Source organism: Thermobia domestica, chromosome 4 (assembly GCF_964235325.1).
Source record: "Thermobia domestica chromosome 4, izTheDome1.hap1.1, whole genome shotgun sequence".
NCBI lineage: Eukaryota > Metazoa > Arthropoda > Insecta > Zygentoma > Lepismatidae > Thermobia > Thermobia domestica.
Window position 1 is genome coordinate 33,888,679 of NC_137457.1, and position 23,591 is coordinate 33,912,269.

At 34.2% G+C, this 23,591-nt stretch overlaps 1 protein-coding gene across 1 annotated transcript in view; it reads right to left on the bottom strand.

Annotated features, from left to right (window-relative positions):
* The window catches only part of LOC145683820 (uncharacterized), a 148,620-nt gene that overhangs the window by 120,621 nt on the left and 4,408 nt on the right, over positions 1-23,591 (bottom strand). The window contains exon 2 of the mRNA XM_081755415.1: positions 12,311-12,421. Within this exon, the coding sequence (XP_081611541.1) occupies positions 12,311-12,407 (97 nt within the window). The 5' untranslated portion in view covers positions 12,408-12,421. The remainder of the gene's footprint in view (positions 1-12,310; positions 12,422-23,591) is intronic.

The following is a 23,591-nucleotide window of genomic DNA, read 5'->3' on the forward strand; positions in this document are numbered from 1 at the left end:
GAGTCCTTTCGCGCCGAATAGTTTGTCTCCCGCTAAATCTCTTCAGCTCTCGCTGTTCGCGTGGGTTTCACGCGTTAAATGACGTAAGAGCAGACAGAGCTGTGATTGGCTGAAAAAGTGTTGATCAAGGTCACTCCGCCCACATGCATCCGATGAGTGGGAACACACACACACATACACATAAAAAACGTCGTCTGCTAGTATATGCTAGTCCCTTTAAATTAAAAAGAGAATTAAACTGCTTGAGCTGCATAGAGCCAAAATAATGAATAAATGAGTTTATGACACACGTCTCATATGGCTTCGCTGCTGAAAGGGACGCTAAAGTCCAAATTAAATCAAACCAAACACTGCTTTTGTGTTATATGAATAATAGTATTAAAAACTATAAATTGATAAAGTGATTGTACGAACACAATGAAGAGCGTATCAATGTTTAAAGATACGCATGTCATTACACATTACACTGCAATATCAAATTTATTTTCTCTATTTGTGGCCTCTCGTGATAGGAATGATTCTAATGAAATTAAGAATAAAATCAGGATATATTGTACATAAATTTACAAACCGAGACAAGATGAGAAATGTTTTTCTCGAGAATTGAGACGAGAAAAAATTCTTCGAGAATCAAAGCGAGATTTCTAGAAAACTTATGAGACTAGACAAGAAAACGTTATTTTCTCGTCTCTTCTCGACTCGTTTCGTGCTTTGGGGCAGCGGTGGCTCAGTGGTAGAGCGTTCACTTCTGGTGCATGGGGTTCTGGGTTCAAACCCTGCTCCTGCCAAGTGAACTTTGTAGTGGATAAACGCCGTGTACGTGGGTTTCCTGGGGGTGCTCCCGTTTCCTTCCACTTTCTTCATTCCATCATTTCATTCATTTCTCATCATCACCGTCTTCTTTAGCCTAGCAGGCATAAACGTAGAAAGTAAAACTCAAAGATTTCATTTCATTTCATTTTTTCGTTTCGTGATCAACACTAATTGGATGTGTCAGTAGTCACCTCACAATCAGTTACCCCTACATGTCACCTCTTCTTACCCTCACTTCTGACTCACATGCCAATGGGAAATGAATTTGGCCTGACGGGGACGTCACTATTCATCTCAGCGACCGCGAAAGCTATGTATTAGACAACAATATCAGTAGTTTTCGACTATCTTTATATTACCTCCCCCCTTTTTTTGGAAAAAGATCCCCGCTGCCCCACTTTAATCAAAGCAAGTAATATTTTAATTATTGGGCTCAGTAATTATTGCATGATTTGATTTTTTTGTATAAAATATGAATCCCACTCCTCTTAAAATGTGTAATTTATTCAACTTAATATCATATAAACCGAAGGTTGACAATCATGCTACATATCATTTTAATTCATTCAGTAGTTATTGCATGATATGATTTTTCGTATAAAGTATGATCCCCCTTTCCGCTAGCAGTTTAATTAATTTAACATAATATGAACTGTGGGGTGCCTAAAGTTGATAATGATGCCAAGAATAATTTTAATTGGTTCAGTAGTTATTGTATGATGTAACTTATATACGCATTTATATGCTAATCAATCTTGGAGCTTTATGTTCCATGGTTATGCCGGCTAGGCTAAAGGAGACGGTGATGATGATAAATTAATGAAATGATGGAATGAAGAAGTGGGAGGAAACGGGAGAACCCCCAGGAAACCCACGCACACGGTGTCTGTCCACCACAAGGTTCACTTGGCGGGGGCTGGGATCGAACCCGGGACTCCAAGTATCAGAGGTGAACGCTCTACCACTGAGCCACCGCGGCCCCTTTTATATGTAAGACTTATTTATTTATTGAGCAGCACATAGAAGTCTGTTCGATTCGAAAGTAAAAAAAAAGGAAGGAAAAGAAAAAATCGGAGAATGTAAAAAGAAACAGAAACAGAGGACATACGAAGAAACAATATTATATGTGAAGGGAGTAAAAGAATCTTTTCACCTATAGTAGCAGTTTCTTCAATGGAGTAAAACAGACTGACGCGGTTGGTAACACTAGCGTCAAACTAGCGGCTGCAATTTCCCTCCGCACGTGGTAAGAAATGTCAGAGACCATCTCTTACTGGAAGCCCTTTAAAGCATTGTTTTCCTGGAGCATTGTTGTCTTGCGTAGGACAAAGATTAGTTTTGGCAGAGTCCCAAATACGTCAGAACCGTGTATTACTCTTCTGTCTTCTTACTTTCTTCTTCTTCCACATCTTTGAAACAGACGGGCACAAAAGTTACCTCGTTGGAATTTTTGCTCCACAAATTTTCCAACGAGGTATTGTTCATGTTTCTGGGGCAATTATGGACGTCCGTAGGGCTACCAACGTGTGACTAGACCATAGTCCTTGCCAAAGAATATACAGGGCGATTATAGTAGGTACGATGTTTCTAATTTTTATCTATCTTGCTATTGAACCTATGTCCTTTCTTTTCTTATATGACTTCATCCAATGTCTGACCTACATGTCGGATTTTTCCAGCTCACGACAAAGAACAGAGTTGCAGAGGCCAAAAAGAAGTCAAATATTATATGTGGGTTTCCTTTGATTAGAAAAAAAAATACATTGAAGAAAAGAGTAAATTCAATATCACATCATTCAACCCCACGCAAGCCCAAGGGCCATATACAGGATATTACTAGTTAGTATATTCGTTTATCTCTATTGATATCAATTTCCATGCTTGTAGCTTCCTTGGGGGAGTGACCACTCAAATGCAGACTACGAGAAAGAAAACTAAAATTACTCATCTTTCCCATGTGGATGAAATGCACATCATTGGAAATTTTTATCCTTTCTGAAGAGATTGACATCAAATTCGTTTTTCTATGATATTTAGGAGCTGAGCTATACAGGTTTGCACATCTGTGTCTTATACAGAAACAGCCATCCTCTAAAGGTTAACATCCATTCTTGTGATATTAGTTGAATATTGTGAACAAATAAATAACATTCTCCTTAAAGCGAGAGAACAGATTTGTAACGAAACTGTACTAGCCATATTCAGGCCAGAAGCTCTGTACGTTTTGTCTTACTGGTGAATTATTGTTCAATGGTGTTACATTTATGATGTTCAGAATCTCCTCTTTTGAGCGTCCAGCAGTAGTTTGCCAATATGGATACTTCCCAACGACCTTGACATGTCGCACAATTTCTTTCACGTCCTAACGAAATCTTCCTCCCTGTTCTTCACACAGGGCTTTCAGGTTTTCTGGAAGATAGTCGAGATGGGAAAACAAAAATTGAATTTTCAAATTCATGTTACAACCGAGACAACAAAACTTTTCTCACATATCTTTCACAATATCTTCGTACTGGAATTATTTTACATTTCCAAAACTTTGCAAATACTTCCTTAAATGCATTTCATATCTGTAATTCTAAGACATTCATGCTGTCATAAATGTGTAATTATTCATGAGTTTCCTTATTTGTGGCCTATGCAATATGCCCTCTTTTACTTTAGCTTCTTATAGATGTGAACAAATACGCTTAAGATAAGAGAAACAAGAGCCGTACTTGTCCAGAGCTCGCACAAATTGCTTCATGATAACGAGTTTGCAAAGAGTGCAATTGGTGTGCAAAGGAGGCAGTAAAACTTATCTTGAATCAACTAAATTGGCATTAACATATTTTCCTAGTATTAACACTTCTCTTTCCTTCCTTTCCTTTTGAAACCAATGCAAGAAATAAGGGAATTTGTTGTAGCTCCCTTGCTGGCCCGGTAAGATCCCGATGACTTTTAAATCCCCAAAAATTAACCTGGTATGTTCTTGGTACGCGACTTTTTTAAATAACATTGAAAAGTTTTCATAAGTTTCTCTGAGACTTACGGATTATGCTATAGAAATGGATGCATATTTACCACCGTTATGCAGCAACATTGCCATTAGGCTACGTTTTGACGAGTCAATAAAGAAACACCTATAATTTGGTTCGTAGGCATCTGCACTTAATTGATGGATCAAAGCAGGAATATCAGAGCAATAAACCGCTTTAATCTCTTCAACAAAATAATCACTATACTCTTTTCAAAATGTCCATACCAATAGAAAGTTGCAGCTGGTACAAATATGCTCCTTTCCTTAATTTTGATCCGAGTAAGTCACTTTTCCCCTTTTTTAAGTCCCAGGTGACTCACTAAATTGTTTAACTCACTTTGAGTAAAAGTTTGTGGCGATAAAGCTTCATACGGTGTGACATCCTCATTTTCAGTTGCAGAAAGCTCTAAACCAGAGAACTCCTCAACGTCTTGTAGCCCAGCAGGTGGTGTAGGAATCAGAATTTGTTGCCCATACGGAAGAACTCTAATGGTTTCTGGTAAGTACGGATATATGATCAATTCCCTGTTCTTCTTGATAAATCCCCTAACTTTACATAAGAAAAATAACTCATCATAATTAGCTTTTGTTCTCGTCAAATCATTGGCATCTCAAACGGCATGGTCAGATGTTTACCATTATACCCATTCCTCAATCCTGCAACACATGAGGTACATCTTGTCTCGTAAAGATTGGCCTCATTCTTTATTGCTATTTTGGTTCAAAAATCTCCTAAGTCCAACTTCGGGTACCTTCGGAAAAAGGTAAACCAGGTTCTAATCTCCAATCAAACCTTTACAATTAGGTAAAATTCTGCATATCCATTTTCCTTGTTTTTAATCTAATGAGAAATGTTACCAAGTGTAGAAAAAAGCAACATTGATTACAAGAAGTTGATGATACATTAATTCGAAACCTTGTATAACTTTCAGCACATGCTTGTTTGTTCATGCAACTCACAAACTGCAAAACCAAGACTCTTGCGATCATCACTACTGCAGAATCGGTTTGATCTATAGAATTAGTAGGCTTCTCAGATAATTCTTAAGTCTCGTGTTTTCCAATGAAAAAAAAACTGGTTTCCGTGGCTTTCAATATAGAGACCATGTGTTTCTTTGTAAAATAATTTTAGCCAGAAGGTGTTTATTGAAGCCTTTCCCGAATAGAGGTACGAACTCAGCATTTTCCAAAATATTTATCACCGGAGTCACCAGATATATATATATTAGGTCAACGATTGTAGTAGATACTCTTCTAATGTTAGTTGAGAATGGTATGAGTTTAGAATGTTTGCTAGATTTTAGTTTTCATAGTAGCACGCATAAAAGGAGAATTGTTCTGGGGCCAAATTTCTAGTTTTCTCGTTTATTATTTTGATAACATCGACTGGCACCGTGTCCATCCCGATTACCCATGGACATACCGATACTTTTTTCAACTTTAATGTTTTTGCCATTATTTTCGTACGACTTATTGTTGCAGATATTACTCCTTCCTTTCTTTCTTTTCCGTTACTCTGTTTCTTTCTTTTCTGTTGAGAGAGTTCAGCAGCCCCTGTTTCTTGTAAATTGGGATCTCTCTAATGATATTTTTGGCAACTAACAAAGAGTGTTCCTTCTAATACCAGTTAAATTATTTGCCCGAAATTGGCTAGAGTTGCTACTAAAGGGAGAGGATTGTGACGATTGTACGTGTTAGGAAAGGCTGAATTTGATTTTGGGGAACACATTGTAGCAAAGGTACGGAGGGAAGCATCAACGTAAGCTGCATGTGTTGGTAATTTTGTAAATTCTGGGAATTCTGCTAATTTGCAGGATTATTATAGGCTGTAGGGTAAGGTTTGGTCATGGAGTACACATGTATAGAGGATTTAGCAGGAGCAAGGGTATTTGATTTACTAATTGGCCTAGGTAATTTAAAGAATAGTTGACTATAAAAGTAATAAATTGCTTGTGAAAATTCGCACTTTTGATAAGATCTTGTGCTGCTTCTAATAAGTGAAGATAATCCTGTAGGGTTTGCACCCTTTGAGAGGACTCTAATGCAATTTACAATAAAAATATTTTTTAATCGTAAGGATATATAATGGAATCGTTTGAGCCTCTGTTGCTGGCAGTATCGTCTGTCTTATCACATGCAAGTTTCGTAAAATATAGGCGTCTATAGGTTTATTTTACCCTGTTGTATTTGGTAAATTTCGAATGTCGACTTGTAGGTTAGCAACTTGGAATGACTGAGTGTTTTCGATTTATTTATTTTTTTTAACTAATTGATTTAGAGATTTTTACTGAAGAACTAATTCTAAAGCAATGTTCTGTAAGTACATGGAAAGTAAAGCCACATTATTTAATAACAAATAAACAATCAGGATATTCAATAATAATTAATCCGGAATATTTAAATTCGAGATGTTAAATGGAAAAGGAAGTGTCCAATCAGTCTGGATTATATCTGACACTTCTACCATATGAAATGATCTTAACAGGTTCCTAAACATAGCAATTAAACCGCTTGGATTCGCATTTTTGGACGAAGTGTCATACCAACTGAAATCACCTAATTTTAAAACATGACCGTGCTTCAAAGTCTCAGATTCTCTTAATTTTTTTCATACCAATGAAATTATGCTAAATTATTTTTTTTTCGATTTTTTGGCTGAAATCGCTGCAGAGAAATTTTTGATTAATGTGAATTTTGCTTCAAGTTCACTTTTCGGCACTCAGCATTGTGGAACTAAAATTACCAGAACTTCCTTATTTGTTAAGTTATTGGGCTCATCCAGGTGTCACACAATCGGTTTGTATTTGGTCTTTTAATAGATCCTACGTAACCTTGTAAAAAGTTACACGGAAAAATATTAATGAACATACAAAGCAAATTTTAGGGTTTTCTACAAATTGTGTCGTTGCTCAAAAGCTACAACTATGAAAACTTTGAAACTTTTTACGTAGATTCATGTACAGAGTAAGATTAAAAATTAAAGAGGGTGTTTTTCGTATTTTTGTAATTATTATTTTTGTGCACGGAAATATACTGTTTTAACTTTTGTTAGAAATTGTGTCATTGCTTGTATGTTACAACTATAAAACTTTCTGAAACTCTCTTAATAGAATCGTCTCAACCATAAGAGGAACATGATATGGTTAAAAATGAAAATGGTGCTTTTGGTATTTTTGTAATTATTAATTTTTTCTTTTACATGTATGGAAATATACAGTTTTAAATTTTGTTACAAATTTTTTCATTACTCATAAGTTACAACTGTGACACTATTGAAGCTTCTTCTTATAGAATCATTTTATCACATACACGATATGTTTAAAAAGTAAAAAGGGTGCATTTGATATTTTTGCATTTATTATTATTATTATTATTATTATTATTATTATTATTATTATTATTATTATTATTATTATTATTATTATTATTATTATTTCTGTTTTAAATGTAAAGAAATATACAGATTTACTATTGTTAACAGATTATGTCTTTGCTCTGAAATAGTGATGGCCAATTCCGCAATTTTTAGTTTCCGGATTTCGGGAAGTAAAATCGGAAAAATTCTGATTTCAGAAAAATCTGGAATTCGGAAAAATTCCGAAATGTGAATTCGGGAAAATTCTGGAGTGGCCATCCCTACTCTGAAGTGACAACTGTCACACTTTAAAATTTTTCAAATTCTTATCATGCTAAGTATTAGGTATGTTTAAAAATAGAAGTAGTGTTATATGTGTAGTTTTGGTATTACCATAATATTAATTTTTTTATTTTAAATATGACTCAACTTTTTTCCAATTGTACCATTGCTTACAACTATCAAACTTTTCTAAATTTTTATTGGATTAGTTTGCATTTACTAGGTATGTTTAAATAACAAAACGGGATACTTTTTTGTAATAATCTTGCGGTTTTGTGAATGGAAAATATAGGCCTTGCAATGTAAGGGATTGAGTGATTATTACAAACCCACTAAACAGAAATAAGAAACAATAGAATAATATACATGGATGAAAACAATGAATATACATACCGGTAGAACTTCTTAGAATTACATAGATTTACATACAAAATGTTGTGTCATATATTTCACAGGTCATTCTTTTCATTGTTGATATGATATCTTCTTCTAATTTTGCTTTCATTTGCGTAAGTTCGGACTAATTGGCTTGTGAGAGGTGGAACAGGAACTTCGAAGATGATATTTTCAAACGTTATCCAAAAAAAATTCTTCATTTTGTGGCCAGTAGAATATAGAAGGCCCAGAGCGATTCATGAATTGCTTTCTAACATCCAAAAATAATAATTACAAAAATACCAAAAGCATATGATGTATGAGATAAATTGATCCTATAAAAAGTTTCAAGAATTTCACAGTTGTAATTTACGAGAAATGACACAATTTGTAACAAAACTTAAAACTGTATATTTGCGTGCACAAAAAATAATAATTACAAAAATACAAAAAACACTATCTTTATTTTTAACAATACCATGTACGTGTTAAGATGAGTGTACAAAAAAGTTTCAAAAGTTTAATAGCTATAACTTTTGAGCAGTGGCACAATTTATAAAAGCCCTAAAATTTGATTTGTATGCCCATTAATGTTTGACAGTATAAATGTTTGCAAGATTACTTAAGATCTGCTGAAAGGTAAAATCCTGCAAGCTTTTATTTGATACCTTTATGAGCCCAATAACGTCAAACTAAGGAAGTTGTGCTGATTTATTTCCATGATGCTCACTGCTTAAAATTTATACTCCACACTAAATCTTTGGTTTAACTTCCTACAAACGGGATAGCAAATACTGAGATAATGACGTAAAAATTAAGTGAACGTAAATAGAGGAAACGGGAGAACCCGAAAAAACACACAGTCGGTGTTTATTAATAACAATACTCATATTGCTCACCCATGAGTAGAACGAAGGAACTTCGGTGATAAAACTGAACGTTCTAGGAAATGACGCAAAGAATTATCTGAGTTAAATGAATATGCAAAAATCTACATGTAATATCTTAAACACAATCGATCCATTGAATTAGATTCCTTCATTCACTGTAACACATAAAAATTAAACCGTCAACAAGAAAAAAACTGTTTACTTACATAGTTTCAATACCCAGGGATGTTTGCGAGAAACAGGATACAGAATAGCAACATATGAACAAGACGGAGAATCCATTCACAACTTTATTCTCAGTAAGGGTAAGAACAGGTCTACACCAAACAGGAATATGTCAATATCAAAACAAGCATCACGAAATTTGGTACTTCTACAGTATAACGAAAACAAGTGAATTTCAGTTGATAATTGCAAACGTCTCTTTTGCTTTTCATTCACTTTACAGCAAACTAGTAAATAAAGAAATCCACTTTTTGTTTTGTATTGTAGGACAGAGATATTAGCAAGGTGTCTTCCTAGATACACAACATTAAAACCCAGAACAAATATTATGTCCCTATCTCAAAATCCGTATTCCAGTTATTAAATATTTTTCACACATATTGCCTGAAATAATCTTGTTCTATAGAACTTTGGATATTTTCTATTGACACAGAAAAAGCGTACAAAATTGGCTCAAAGAATAATTAGAGAGAGAGATAGAGAAAATGAAATTTTATTGGAACTCATTTGACATAAATATTGTTAGGAAACTGCTGCATTCTTTTTGTCAAAATAGTTTTTAAATAAGAATAAACAATTTACTTTTTTATTTACGAGACGCTTCATCATTAACAAATCATTGCAATGTGCAATTATCCTGAACAATGATTATATATGTATCTATAAATGTATAGCAGTAAATATTGCATTATAAGCACAAAGTAGAAATTACATTTGGTGTGTATACGTACACATATTCCATATTTAAGGATAACCTGGTGTATACAGTAAAGTGCAACTTATCAGCTATTTTAGTAAACTCATAAGCACTTTCGAAATAAACCTTTTGCGAATTTAAAATATATTACAATGAAAATATAAAAGCTTAAGTACAAGTAACCGTAGTCCAAAAACTTATTCCGTATTTGTTATAAAATACTTTTCTCCACTTACTGTCGGAAAGGAAAATTTTATATATTCTAAACTGGTATGAAAGAAAAAGGAATAAGGATGAAACTATGACTTCAGCATTGCATTGTTGATCCAACTGCATTTAGTGGAATATTTGCCAATATGATATTTCACTGCATTAGGAAAAATAAACACGATGTGAACAACCGTAAGTACGGTATGTTACACATCCTTGGTGGGAAATACACATATATTTTTAACTTTGAAGTTGCTAATTATAAAACAAGTACTGTACTACATGAAATGACCTAAACATTTTCATTTTTGAATGTTTTAAAATCTCATTCTTCGCAAATCAAAATTCCTGGCTCTTAGTACAATTCCCTGACTTATCCCTGTACCCTTAAACATTCTGACATTTCGCGGTGTCCTGTTGTGCCGAAACCCTGGATATGAAATAACATTTTGTATGTAACACATTTACTTTATTGCAAGTATTGCGAAACAAGGTGGGTCTTCTCTATTTAGATTATATCTATCTATATTCTACTACATATCATCTAACAAATAAAGAAATTGAACTGGCGTTTGTTTAGTGCTCATCCAGAAAATCCCGTTAACAGATTTCAACCGTTTTTACAAAATGACTAAGCCTTCGGCATAAAAAGGTGTTAACAAGTTAACTTATGTGCCGTGTACAAATAAGGGAACGTGTAAAAGGGAATGCAGAATTCACAAAGCTTCACCAGACAAAAATGGTTCGATCGATATGTACAACTATTCGAAATTTATGAAAGATTTCTATAATATAGTCAGTCATAGCAGAAGAGTTATTCTAAAGTCCTCTCTAACCCTTATTTTTTCTGCTGTAAATACTAGTATACCCTGCTCTAATACAATCTATTGGAATTTTTAGTCATTGATTATTTCATTTCTAGTTATCTACATACACTTGTTGTACACTTGTAGACAATCTTTGGAAGCGCCTGAATGTGAGTGAAGCTGTACATATAAGATAAGGCAAAAAAATTATAAAATTGCCCGTTTCTTGCATCCTTACGAATATTTTAGAAGGGAATACTTCTTTCTGAGAATCTTTAGCGGAGTTCGCATCGTTCAAAGTTTGCCATATAGCTTATGCCCGCCCTTTATATTGTATAGTGGCAATAAGAGCTATTAATCTATTAACGTTTTCCTTACAGAAGTCTTGTCATTTATCTTCATATTTTTATATCTAGCTGACACATTAAGTTTTGCAAACTTTCTTGGAGTAATATTTTATCTAGTCAGTACACAGATATTTTGCTATATCTCTCGCAGGTGAGTAGTCAGTCCTGGCACTAACCAATCGGAACGTTTTGTGTTGGAACCTCGACGTCAGGCATCCTGATTTGGAATTTTCCAGGGGCTTTCTCAGTGTCATCAGACATACGAGTATAATATTCAGTCTGAAGTCAAATATTAATAATCACTATCTCAAATTGTTATTATCATTTAATTATATAAAGTTTGAAACAACTTTAAAAAAACTACACGAATCGGTAACATTCTTCCACTTCAATCAATGTAACATATACAAACTTTCTTTTATTTCTGGATGCTGACAGTCATCATATGCCTCAAACTATACTTATGACTGTCTTGGCACATTGCATGGAGAAAATGTACCAACACTTTACAGGGAAGAATGTAGGGGATTGGGGTCTAGTAGGGGGTCTGGGCATTCGTGAAAACTCATTTTCTCATTTCCGTTCTTTCCTGGGACAATCCTAAGCATACGAGCATAACCTTCCGAGGGGACGGGAACTCAAGAAACCTACTGGTCTAGCTAGAAGATTAACCTCTCTCTGTTGCAAATACAGCCCACATATTTAAAAGCATTCAGATGGAAGAAAATAAATTTTAATTAGTGCACTATAAATTATTAATAACGATAAAGTTTTGAAGAATTTTGAATTCTATAAAATAAAAAAGTTTTTGTAAGATTTTAGGAGTAACATGCCATATTATAGGAAAATTCTATAGCATCTCAGATACTGGACACAGCTTTAAAGAAATAGAAAGCCAGATATTTGAAAAGAATATTTCAACTTTCCAATTACTATATTAATTTTCCATCTAACATATATAGTCAAACTGCAGGTATTATAAAACCAAGGAGCCTTTTACGGAGTGTAGACCAACGCAGCATTTGTAAAACAGACGAGTGACTAACTGCATGCCATTTTCCTTTATTCAATGTATAAAACCATATTTCGTTCACTTTTACGTTCCTACCTTGTACAATACGAATGAAAATAGATGTTGCAAATAACAATTTCTTGTGTGCAATTACTACGCGGTAAGGCAACAAATTCTTTATTATACAGAAACACACATGGTTTGTGTCATAAATGCACAAATGAAATATAAATGCACTAGAAGCACTGCATACAAAACAGAGATAAAAGAATATCTCACCTCCAATTATTGTTATGATATTGGCTTGTTCCGACTGGAGTGCAGTTTCCAGTCTCTGTATTTGTTCTTGATCCCTTGTCTGAAAAGTTGTACTCATACTTTCTTCTTCCACTGCAACAGCAAGATTATTCCCACAATTAGAGTACTGTTCTACCGAACACAGTAATTTTATATGGTGCCTACATGGTACAGATACACACGAAAAACAAATATCACAAAATGTATGTGTTATCTGCCTAGTTTATGATAGAATAAAGAACAAGGATAAGCTTCTTTCCCACCTTTTCGTTTTCTAAACAATTTAAGTATAAATCTGGTATGCTGAGTTTTTCCCTAAATTGAATTCAATATAAATAACACTGATACAGTAACTTCTATGTGATCTTCAGAAGTATTAATCCTTTAGACACTTCCACTTTTTGGGTAAATTATATACTTTAAGTCAAGCATCTGTTGCGTCGAGACTGTTTGTAGTATGATAATGGCTTATACCTCGTTTTGTTTCGAATAAATCAGTATTTCCAACTGTGCCAGTCAAATTTCCCTATTATGTACCTAAGGTGGAAAATTGCCATCCAAAGTTGGAAAACGGAGATGAAAGAAGTGTCTTTGTTTATTGCGAATACCTCCCCTGAATTACACGACAAGAACATGCGAATTATATCAAAAATAATATTCTTTAGCAGATTGACCAATTTTACTGGAATAATACGTTTTCAGTCAATTTTCATTCAATCAGTTTCAGCATAAACTCGCATGTCAGTTCCATCAACCTGAGAATAAACAATTCCATAAATTTGGTAAATTTGTGAAAACATAGATTTTTTTCAAAGTTTGGAACCCACCGAGCGCCCCTTGTATTAACGCTCGTATCTCAAAATCACCTAAAACATACGATATAGTGTATGTAATATCTGTGCAAAATGACAATCTCATAGCTTAAAAACTGAAGGCGGGAAAGATTACTAGCTCAGGTAGAAAGAGTATCCCACTCCACCTAACATCATAAAATATAACATTACTTTATATAAAAATTTTCTGATACATCTCTTTTTATCGGAGTATCCTGAATCGTACCTCGCTCTCCTTGGAATGAAAGACACTTTCCGACAGTACCTCTTCCATATCAGTATCACGTATTTCAGGAGAGAAAATTTCCTCCAAATGGGAATTTTGTACGAAAAATCATTTCTTTCCAAGTTTGGGCCTTTCTGGACCATCCTTCTGTTAACGCTCTTATCTCAAAATCAACTAAAACATACTTCATAGTGTACGTAAGAGACTAAAACATTGCTACAATCCAATCTTTTTCTTTCTTAAACTTAGCTGTGTGGTACATTGCCCCCTTATACTGCATTCCTCAGATATTTTGGTATTAAACAGTCTTGGTATATATATATATAAAAATTAACTCCTTATAGACACACTCAAATAAATTTAGGTATTCTGAAATGCAGGGTGAATAATAAATTATATGAGTGGAAAACGTGTGGTAATTAAGCAAAGAAATAGTCAATAGTATCAGGAATCACGTATAATAACAAGTAAGATAAGAGGGAGCCAAACTGTTTTTAACTAGATTTGGATTCTGCCTTAGCTTTACATTAAAAATGGAAAAGTAACTATTTCAGTTTTGTTGGCAATAAAGTTAAGATACCAAACTGAAATATTACAGAATGTTTTAACGTTTGTGAGACTATTTTTTTTTTTTAAATTTGGTACCTCTATTACTTACGATGCTGCATTTTTTCTCAACAACACAACGAATTAAGTACCAAAAAGTATAAATCTAAAACACCTGTCAAGCAGATCGAGAGACTGGGTTTAAACATTAGCGGAAAAATATATTGGCTCAATTATTTTATGTTTCATGATCTCGCGTATAAGAAAATGTCACAATTAGCTTTAGACTAATAACCTGGAATGTAATTTCTAATCCATATGTCTTAAATACTTACATTGAATAGTAATAATTCGAGAAAGGATTTTAAGGTGCAGTTGTTACAACAACTAAAAATGTAGTTGTTACAACAACCAAAGTTCAAAATATCTATTTTCGGGCATAAAACGAACTGAAATGAACGCACGTTTTTGCACCTTTTTCGTCAATGTTGCACCGTTTTTGCTAGATTCATAAACTTTCATTTATGTTACTTCTTTTAGCCTTCAGCACCTTTATAAGTCCCTTTTTTCTCTGTTTTTAAAAATTTGGACAAAACAATACGTTTTATTTTCAATCTAGGTTACACATAACATTCCATAAATTTAGACGCAATCTTGACGGATTTTCTAGGGATAAATTTGAACTGAATTTGCGAAACAATTCGGTCATAAAAACCTCCGCAACGCCAACTGAACTTCCTGTCCAAGAGCTTACAAGATGTGTACCACTGGTGTTCGTTGATATCGAGTGAAGTTGAGCTCCAAGCGACAGGAACTAACATTTGAAAATATAGGAGTGTTGTACATAATCTAGAATAACCAGTTTCTGAAAACCCAAAAGTGTGTGACGGTTTCTCAAGCCATAACATTGCTAAATTGAAGTTTTCTTTTTTAAAATATCGAGTTGGTTGTAACCACCATTTTATTACAAGAATGTTGAATGTTGAATAAGTTTGGGATTAAGTAAAACAATTTTGCAATTTATGTCCAATGTTTAAACCCAAGACTCTAACAATATTTCTTGGCGTAATGAATAAAGAATTTTCATGTAACTGTATACTATAGTACTTAATAAAGATATCCTATTAGCACCTTTTTTACCTTTTTGAATGATTTTCCAGCACCTTTTATTCCCTTTATCCTACCACATTTTTGCAAATTAAAATTCGATCCTTAGTAATAATACTATCAAAACGAAAGTTTCGTTGAGCAATTCGTGGTAGCAAGGGGTCAAGCTCATAGTACTACTTTCACTCAGTGTTACAATTCGCACTAAGCTAAGTTATTAATGTCTCTCTTTGTCCAAGTTTCTGATTTGTGTGCATTCTATGCACGCAATTAAGGGTTGGATTCCTAATAGGGATGCTTATCTTGAATAGAAAAGTGAGAAATAGTTCCTATCCAAACTTAGACCTTTGGGGACTTTTCGTACATCTGCACCATGACATTGACATTCGGGGTGTGCTGTATAAATCTCTAGTAAAGATGTTTACACTGTGCTTTTACAGTCATTAAAGCTTGGAAGCATCATAGACCATGGTCACCGCTAGGATGCCTGGGGGTAGTTAGGTCACAAATACTCAAGAAAGTAAAATGGAAATTTTAGTGTGTTTTTAATCAAAATTCCTCACACATCCCCATTTATCCTAAGATCATGGTTTAACATATCTTGTTCGCAATGAAGCAAGGATTCCAACTGTACTATTGAAATTTCCCGATTGCGTACCAAAAGTGGTAAACTAGCGTCTAAATGGACAAAATGTGATTTTTAAGGAAAAATTACCCTATTTAAAGGGAATTTTCTCTCTCCGAGTGCATGATACCGATATGAAAGTGATACCATTAGAAAGGTTCCTTCAATCCACAGACAACGTGGTACAATTCATTACCCTCGAAAAAACGAATCTGTAAGATTTTTTTTAAATATTACATCATGTTATATTTTATGGTGTATGCAAGAAAGAGATAATATTTCTATATGAGTTAAAATAGTTTCCTCAATCTGTTTTCAAGCTATCATAGTGGCTTTCCACCGCTTCGAATTTTAACAGGTTTAAAGAAGGAAATTAAACGTATTCTTATATATTTAACCGATTAAGAGAAACAGCTTCTCTCCAGCACGGTTTCTACTCTATAGTGATCACCGTAAAAAAGAAATTAGATATTCTGCCACACCCTGTTTTAGTAGACAGATTAGCATGAAGATAGAATGTATTCTTGAGACGCTTAAGTCATGGCAGAAAACAGTTCGCAATGATACCGTTTTCACTCTATAACGATCAACGTTGAAAACGGAAGTGGTTGATTTCTGGCACTTCTGGTTTTAACAGATACAAGAGGAGATGAAATATGATTTTGGAACATTTAATTGATTACAGGAAACTTCTTCTTGTTATCTATTACAGTTTTTGATCTATGGAATTTAATGTTCTCTGGTAAATATATTGTAAAAGTCTGTCCCATATAGAGTGTAGGAAGGGCGTAAATAAAAAAAAGTGTCCGGAACCGGCTCACACTTTTATTATAAAATGTCCACTATAAGCAGTATTTTACAAAATGCTACAAAGATAACATCTCTATATCTGTAAGGTAAGATATAGGCAGTCTTTGACCGAGAGGTCGCACACAGGATCACCACAGAGCCCCGTAACAGACTAGGCAGAGTGGCGTTAGGTTCCTCTATGCTCCGTGGCAAGCAGTGAGTTAGTTAGCTGACCACAGACCCCGTAGCAAATTAAGTGGCTGAGGTTAGGATTCCCGACAGAGCCCCGTAGCAGGCTAAGCCAGGAGAAAGAATAGGCCAAGAGTCCCGTTCAGACTAGAGGCCTGGAATAAGGTTACTCCTAATGCTATTTTGCAAACAGTATGAGGGATACCTGAGAACTGCTACAGAACTACTGTTGGCCATCAAATTTATTGAGTCCCCAGACGGAGAACAACGTTGCTGCTCCATTGTATTCGTCTACTTCTTGCGAGGAGCCAGAAGTCTGTCGTCTGCAGGTCGGTGTGCACTCATCTGGTGTGTAGTATCTTCTCGTAAAACCATGCGGTAGTGTTTTTAAACATTAGCGTAAAGACTTGCTCGCACAAAATACCACGTGAGACATTACATTCCCCTGGCTTGTTTTAAAGATTATTTTTCTTCATGTAGGGGGTAGCAACACTATGGGACCACACACCAAAAAATCACTAACAGCACTAATAACACTATACACACTTAAAAAATTCACTCTTCGAAGCACTACTAAGGTAATGGAAGAAAGCAATAAACAGATACTCCCTAAACATCTGCATGATCGGTGCATATTGTATGTCACTTCGTTTCCCTCGAGGAAGGGCTGTTTAACCTTTGTCGTTGGATAGTTAATATACGTATATTAGCTCACTAATGATGAGGGGTGTTTATATTTGTGAAATTGTTTGTTCATTAGGAGTATGAATGTTTTTAAATGCATAGATTGGAATTGGTGAAGATATATCTAGACAGAGTTTTTTTGGATATTTTTGTTTTCGAGCTAAGATTTCGATACAGTATGTATAAGATAATAAGAGTTGCGAATATTAAGAAGTTTGCGATTTCACAGAAATATAAAAATGCTTTATATTGGAAAGTCTGTTATGTAAACGGCGTGATTTCTTGGTCACTCTGTATAAGATGTAAACTTTCTAAAATATTTGCACTAAGTATATGTATTTAAACAAAATAATCCAATTGTTAAATGTCAATAATGATGATAATGATGAACTTGAAATCCTGGACATCCTGTATAATTTAACTGCGAATATGATTTTTGAAGCATTTAAATAATTTAGATGTAATTCTGTTCTTATCCTTTTCTTCTTGTTTCGTGCTGCCAATTGAAAGAAGAGAAATATTTAAAATATGAGCTATATATGCCAGATCCTATCGTGCATCTTTCGTCTGGCTTTCCGCCTTTGCTGTTTTTTTATTGTTTAGCTCTTGTAGAAAAAAATAGCTAATTATTCTTTTGCTGAGTTTCGTCTAGGTTTAAAAAATACGGCTTAATGTTGTCTACAGAAATTTCCTGTATGAGTTGACGATATGAGTGAGGAAACTTCGCCATATTAAAGTTAGGATTGATTCTTTCGAGTATCGGACCTGACCGACATATTCAGAGGAGAATACTTCTGGTACTCCAATCTGACGATTCGGATAGAATACAAGTACTTTCTGTCCGTTCTCAAAACCAATTTTCTTATGCTTTGCATCATAATATTTCATCTGCTTCTTATAGGCTGCAGTTAAATTGTTCTTTGCTATTCCCCGTATCATGTTTAAATGTTCCCTGTTGATACATAATGTTGGAGTTTACGTAAGTCCAATATCCGAAATGTTCTTAGTTTCATAACCGTGCATTAAGAAAAAATTGAATACTTGGTTCCAGCCTGGATGAATATGTTAATAGCAAAGGTTGTATACGGAATACGCTTCGGTCATTTGTTTTGATTTTTCTGCACAGATAATTTAAGAGCATTTCGTATAATTCTGTGGAATGTTTCCACTACAACTAAAGACTTATGATTGTATACTGGACAAAATTTAAATTCAAAGTTGTAAAACTTCGCTAGATTTTGTAATCTCTTTGCATTATGTACAGGGTGTCTATCGAAATACAGGTACGAAAGAGCTCCATATTTAAGAATGGTTTCATATATAAGAAATTTTTCAATTTCTTCAGCTGTAATTTTGTCTACGAATTTTGCCACTCAGAAATGAGTGAACATTTCAGTTGCTACCATTATGAGTTTAAAATTTGCTTGTCCGACCGTACCAATTGAATCATACTACCACGCAGTAGCAATAGGTGAAGTAGGATGATGGAGTAATGGGCCAGATTACTTGGTTGGTAGATTCTTAAGTTTTTTACAGAGAGTGCACTACCTTATCTTGTTTGTTATATATGCAATCATATTAGGAAAATAATACTTTCTCAATACCGATTGGTACGTTATAGTATATCCAAAGTTTGGCGCCGATGGGTTGTTATGAGTACCATCAAACCATTTGTTTAGTAAGGATTTTGGTATACAGAGAAAATACAGCAGTCCCAATTGAGGAGGTATATATGTACTATATGGTAGTCAATTTTTAAGATAGAAATATTTCGCAATACGGATTGTTGACAATATGTTAGGTTCCTTATTTTCTAGAACAGTGATAACATCTGAAAATGAAGCATCCTTTATTTGCTCTTCAGCCAAATTGGGTCAAGGGCTTGTTAGTTTCAAAGGTTTGATCCAATGATTCAGAAGCAAAATCTTTACCCTCCTTCGTCTGAGAAAAGTTATCAGTTTCATGTTCTTCGGCCCGTTGTATTTATTGTTTTTCTTCTGAAAGACTAAAAATATCAGCAGGATGCTGTTGACTTTCAATGTGATGAATTTCAAAATTATAGTCTGCTAAGAATACTTGAATATTCTACGTTCTCTACTTTGTCAGAAAACCGAGCACTTATCGTCTATTACTAGCTTGACTTTTTTTATTTAGTAGAAAATATCGAAATTTCCTAAGTGTATTAAGGCATATAATTCATTCTGCCATGTTGATTCCTTACGTTCGCCTTTGGTAAAACGCCGACTGTAATAGGAAACGACACGTTCCTGGTTAGTTTTAGGGCCGTAACATGCCAAAATTATACCTGCCGAGATTAATGATGCATCAGAGTATGTACGGATTTCCAAAGATGGGTCGAAATGAAATAAGCACGAGGCATGAATGATATCAGTTTTAAGTTTCTGAAACAACTCGTCATGTTGTTATGCCCACTTGAATCTTGAAGCTTTTTCCAAATGAACTTGAAATGGCTCCACTTTCTCCGTAAAATTTTTGATGTGTGCATTGAAATAAGAGCAGAGACCAAGAAAACCCTTTAAGGCAAGCTTAGAAGTTGGTTTCTTAAATTCCGTATTTTATTGACAATTTTGGGGGAAACTTTGATTTCTTTGCCACTAACTGTAAATCATAATACATCTAATTCTCAATACAACAGGGGAGTCTTGTTTGGACTAGATCCAAATTCATGTTCACTTAGCCTCCTAAAGGGTAACTCCAAATCCGATAATTAGTGTTTCCAATTCTTGTTCCCTATTATGAAGTCATCCGCAAGTGCGGTAATACGAAGTGGTAAATCTTCTAAAAGCATTTTTACTGCTATAGTTAGGCCTCCTGCTTTAGTGGTATGACCCACATCTCACCTTGAAATTGATAGGATTTCCTGCTATGATTGACCTCGAAGGTCATGTACATTTTAGCTTTCAGGGTGCAATAATAACTGAAAAATAGCTGGATATTTTGTCAATGGTTGAAATGCAAGATTGCAAATGCAATGCAAATTGTCGTCTGTGGACTCGAGTGGTATGCTAAGATATTACTTAAATTTATTACAGGTCTTTAAATTCAAAACTAAGAGGAATTCTGAAGTGTTTCGTTTGCGGACTCTTAAAGGCGGCGATGAAAACGAGCTGTCACTAGTTTAATGATATTAGCTTCTAGGAACTGCTTAATTTGTAGATCAATTTTCGTTCTCACCGCCAAAGTAATAGGAGGTGACTTCTGATGAAAAGAAGCTCTTTTGTCTATCCTTGTTTTATGAACATAACCGCGAAAATATCCTATGTCTCTCGGTGAATATAAAAAGACATCCCTTTACTTAAAAAGCAAATTATGTACAGCCTTTTTGTGTTCATCCAATAGTTCTAGGTTTATGTCAAATAGTTTAATATCAAAAAGTGATTTAGCTTTATCTAGTCTATACTGAGTTTCCTGTTCAGATCTATAAATTGTTTCGTCATTTTGTTCGTTTAATTGCTGATCTCTTTTTATATCGACTTCTTGCAAGTCCTCTTCTAAATATGCAATCAGTGTATTTTTCGCTAATGTCATTTGGAGTAGATATTAACCGTCTGAAATTGTTCCTAGGTACTTTAGTAGGGAAATTCTGTAATCCATATTTATCTATCAAATTTTCTAGTAGAGAAACAATGAAATATTCCATATCCATTTTCGATTTGTTGATATTAATAAATAGAAAGAAATGTGTCCTAACTGGGATGGTAACTTTACGTGTAGTGTATACGTCAGATGATGTATGCTGTTTTATTGAATGAATGGCACTTGCCGATAGTTCTTCCTGAGTATTAACTTCAGTTGGATACTGTGGTGACCGTGGCTTCCTGTGTATAGACAATGTATTTCTTTGTAAGTCAATTTTGGCGTTTAAACGATTTAAAATATCTTCTCCGAATAAAGGTGATTTCTTTATAAATTGAAAGTAGTATGAAAATGTTCTTGACCCAACTTTGAATTTAATTAAAGCAATGTAACGCAGATTTACGATGAAATTCCTTGAATTTTTGTGTTAAAATGAATTAATTGCGTACTTGGAGTAATCAATGTTTTAGGCCAAAGAACTTCCTGTATCAATTATTACAGCATATTTTCTTTGTTAGTTATTACACCAATTAGCAACGTATGCTCCTGATTTACTAACTTTATGTTCTGTCTCCTGTTAGTCATTTCTGACACAGTGTAAAGTGATTTCAATGTTCGTAATTTCTAGTTATTCATTTTTTCCTGTCTTTCAGCCCTCAGAACATGTTCTTGAGAAAATTTGTCCTGGGACCCCCCTATGCGTTTCCTTGTTTGTTGTTCCTATAAGATATGTCAGAAGAATGTCATTGCTTGTAACACGTACAGCAAGCTGTAACCGTTTCTGGTTTAGGTGTATTACTATTTTTATTGTTATTCTTAGAATTGCTTTTCTTCACATTTCTATACTGGTTATTGTTGCCATTATTTGTATTTCTTGACTTGTAATTATTACGGCCTACATTGCCTATTGTGACCGTCTGTCTAAATTGTGAATTTCTCATAGCATTTGGAGCTATTAAAAGAGATAATTCGGCCATCTGATTGGGTAATTTACTAAATTGTAATGAAATATTCGAGCTCTTGAAATTAGATGTGGCAGGCGGAGCGGTTTGGGTGGGATTTGTATACTACCAACTCGGGAGGGAGAATTTGAAGATTATTGAGTTTGCGAAGAACCTTTTAGTTGTGGTTTTGAAGGCACAAATATACTGGAGCGGGATATTTGTAGTGATGCTAACAAGGTGTATGATTACTAAACGGATAAGTTGGTTTTTGATGATGTGTGGGAAAGGAAGCGCTAGCAACTAGTGAAGAATTTAAACTACTGACTGGTAGATTTTGGTCACAAAGTGAATAAAATACGTGCTGTAATTCTACATAGTCACGCTTTTTCATAAGATCTTGCGCCTTTTGAAAGTTAACCAAGTGTGACTGCAAAGCTTGAACCCTTATAAATGTTTCTAATGCGATTCTTGTAAAAAAAAAAAAAAAAAAAAACTTTACACCTAAAGATATATTTTTTTTTCTGTTCCTCGGTAGCCTGAGGCATAACTTGACAGATAACTCTTGATTTTCTTAAAATATGTATCAATTGGTTCGTTTTCGCTCAGTTGATCCTGAAAAATTTCCAATACAGCCCTACATGCCCGTAATTTTGGCCTACTTAAATTGATTAATTTACTTATTAATTGTTCGTAATTGAGTGTGTACAATAAGTTTTGTGACTTTAACTTCAACACTAAATCAAGGGCAAAGTTCTGAAGGTACACACTTGTCCAAAAGTATTGTGGCATGTCTGTAAATGTGTTGTTGGAATATAATTTCATAATGATTTCGCCTGTTTTTTCTACAACGTTAGTATGTCTATGATCGGCATAGGCAGATATGTGGGAAATCCCCTGCCGAGAGTGCTGTAAATAAGAACAATAAAACGGAAATAAAAGGTTATTGTCCATTTGGCAACACCTGTTTTATTCATTCTAATTTCCGTATTTATATTTTTTCCTATGAAATTTACCATAAGTATATATTTCCCGATTATACACATAGTATCAGTATTAAACGTTTGACAGTAAAAAGTCAATACATGTCATAATGCTACTGACATTCTAATGACACGTTTAGGAATACCAATAACACAGGTGCACGATTTTAAAAAAATATTCTATTTTATTAAAGTGGCTTCTTCTATGGTTGTCGGTGTGCTAAAATCGAAACTGTAGTCCGTTTTTCTCCATCAATTGCAGTGTTTTTTTCAAAACCATGTTACAATATAAGAAGTGTGTAGCATGCAGGCATACATACATGAATAAATTACACCTGCAACATATTATGTTTGTTTATAATTATACTTTATTTAATTCATAAAGATAAATAAATGAATAAATAAAATAATTACATAAATAACGACAAGATTTTTCTGCAAAAAACCGTGTTACGAGGCGTTTATAAATAAAACAACAAACTGAAAGAGCCAGGATTGATTACTTTTAGAAAAAAGTGAAAGTGATGGTAATTTTGAAATAGGTCAATACGAAGTCATATCATTTTTATTTTTACCATACTTGTAAACAGTAGTGATAGCTGTTTCCTACTAATGGGAAAGATACCTGCGAAAGAACGATTTAGTAAATACGAAAGAGGTTGAGAATGTTAACAGGTAACACTGCGTAGGAAAAAATTATAAATATTATCTGACCCTAAGGCTCCTTGTTAGGGTAATAACAG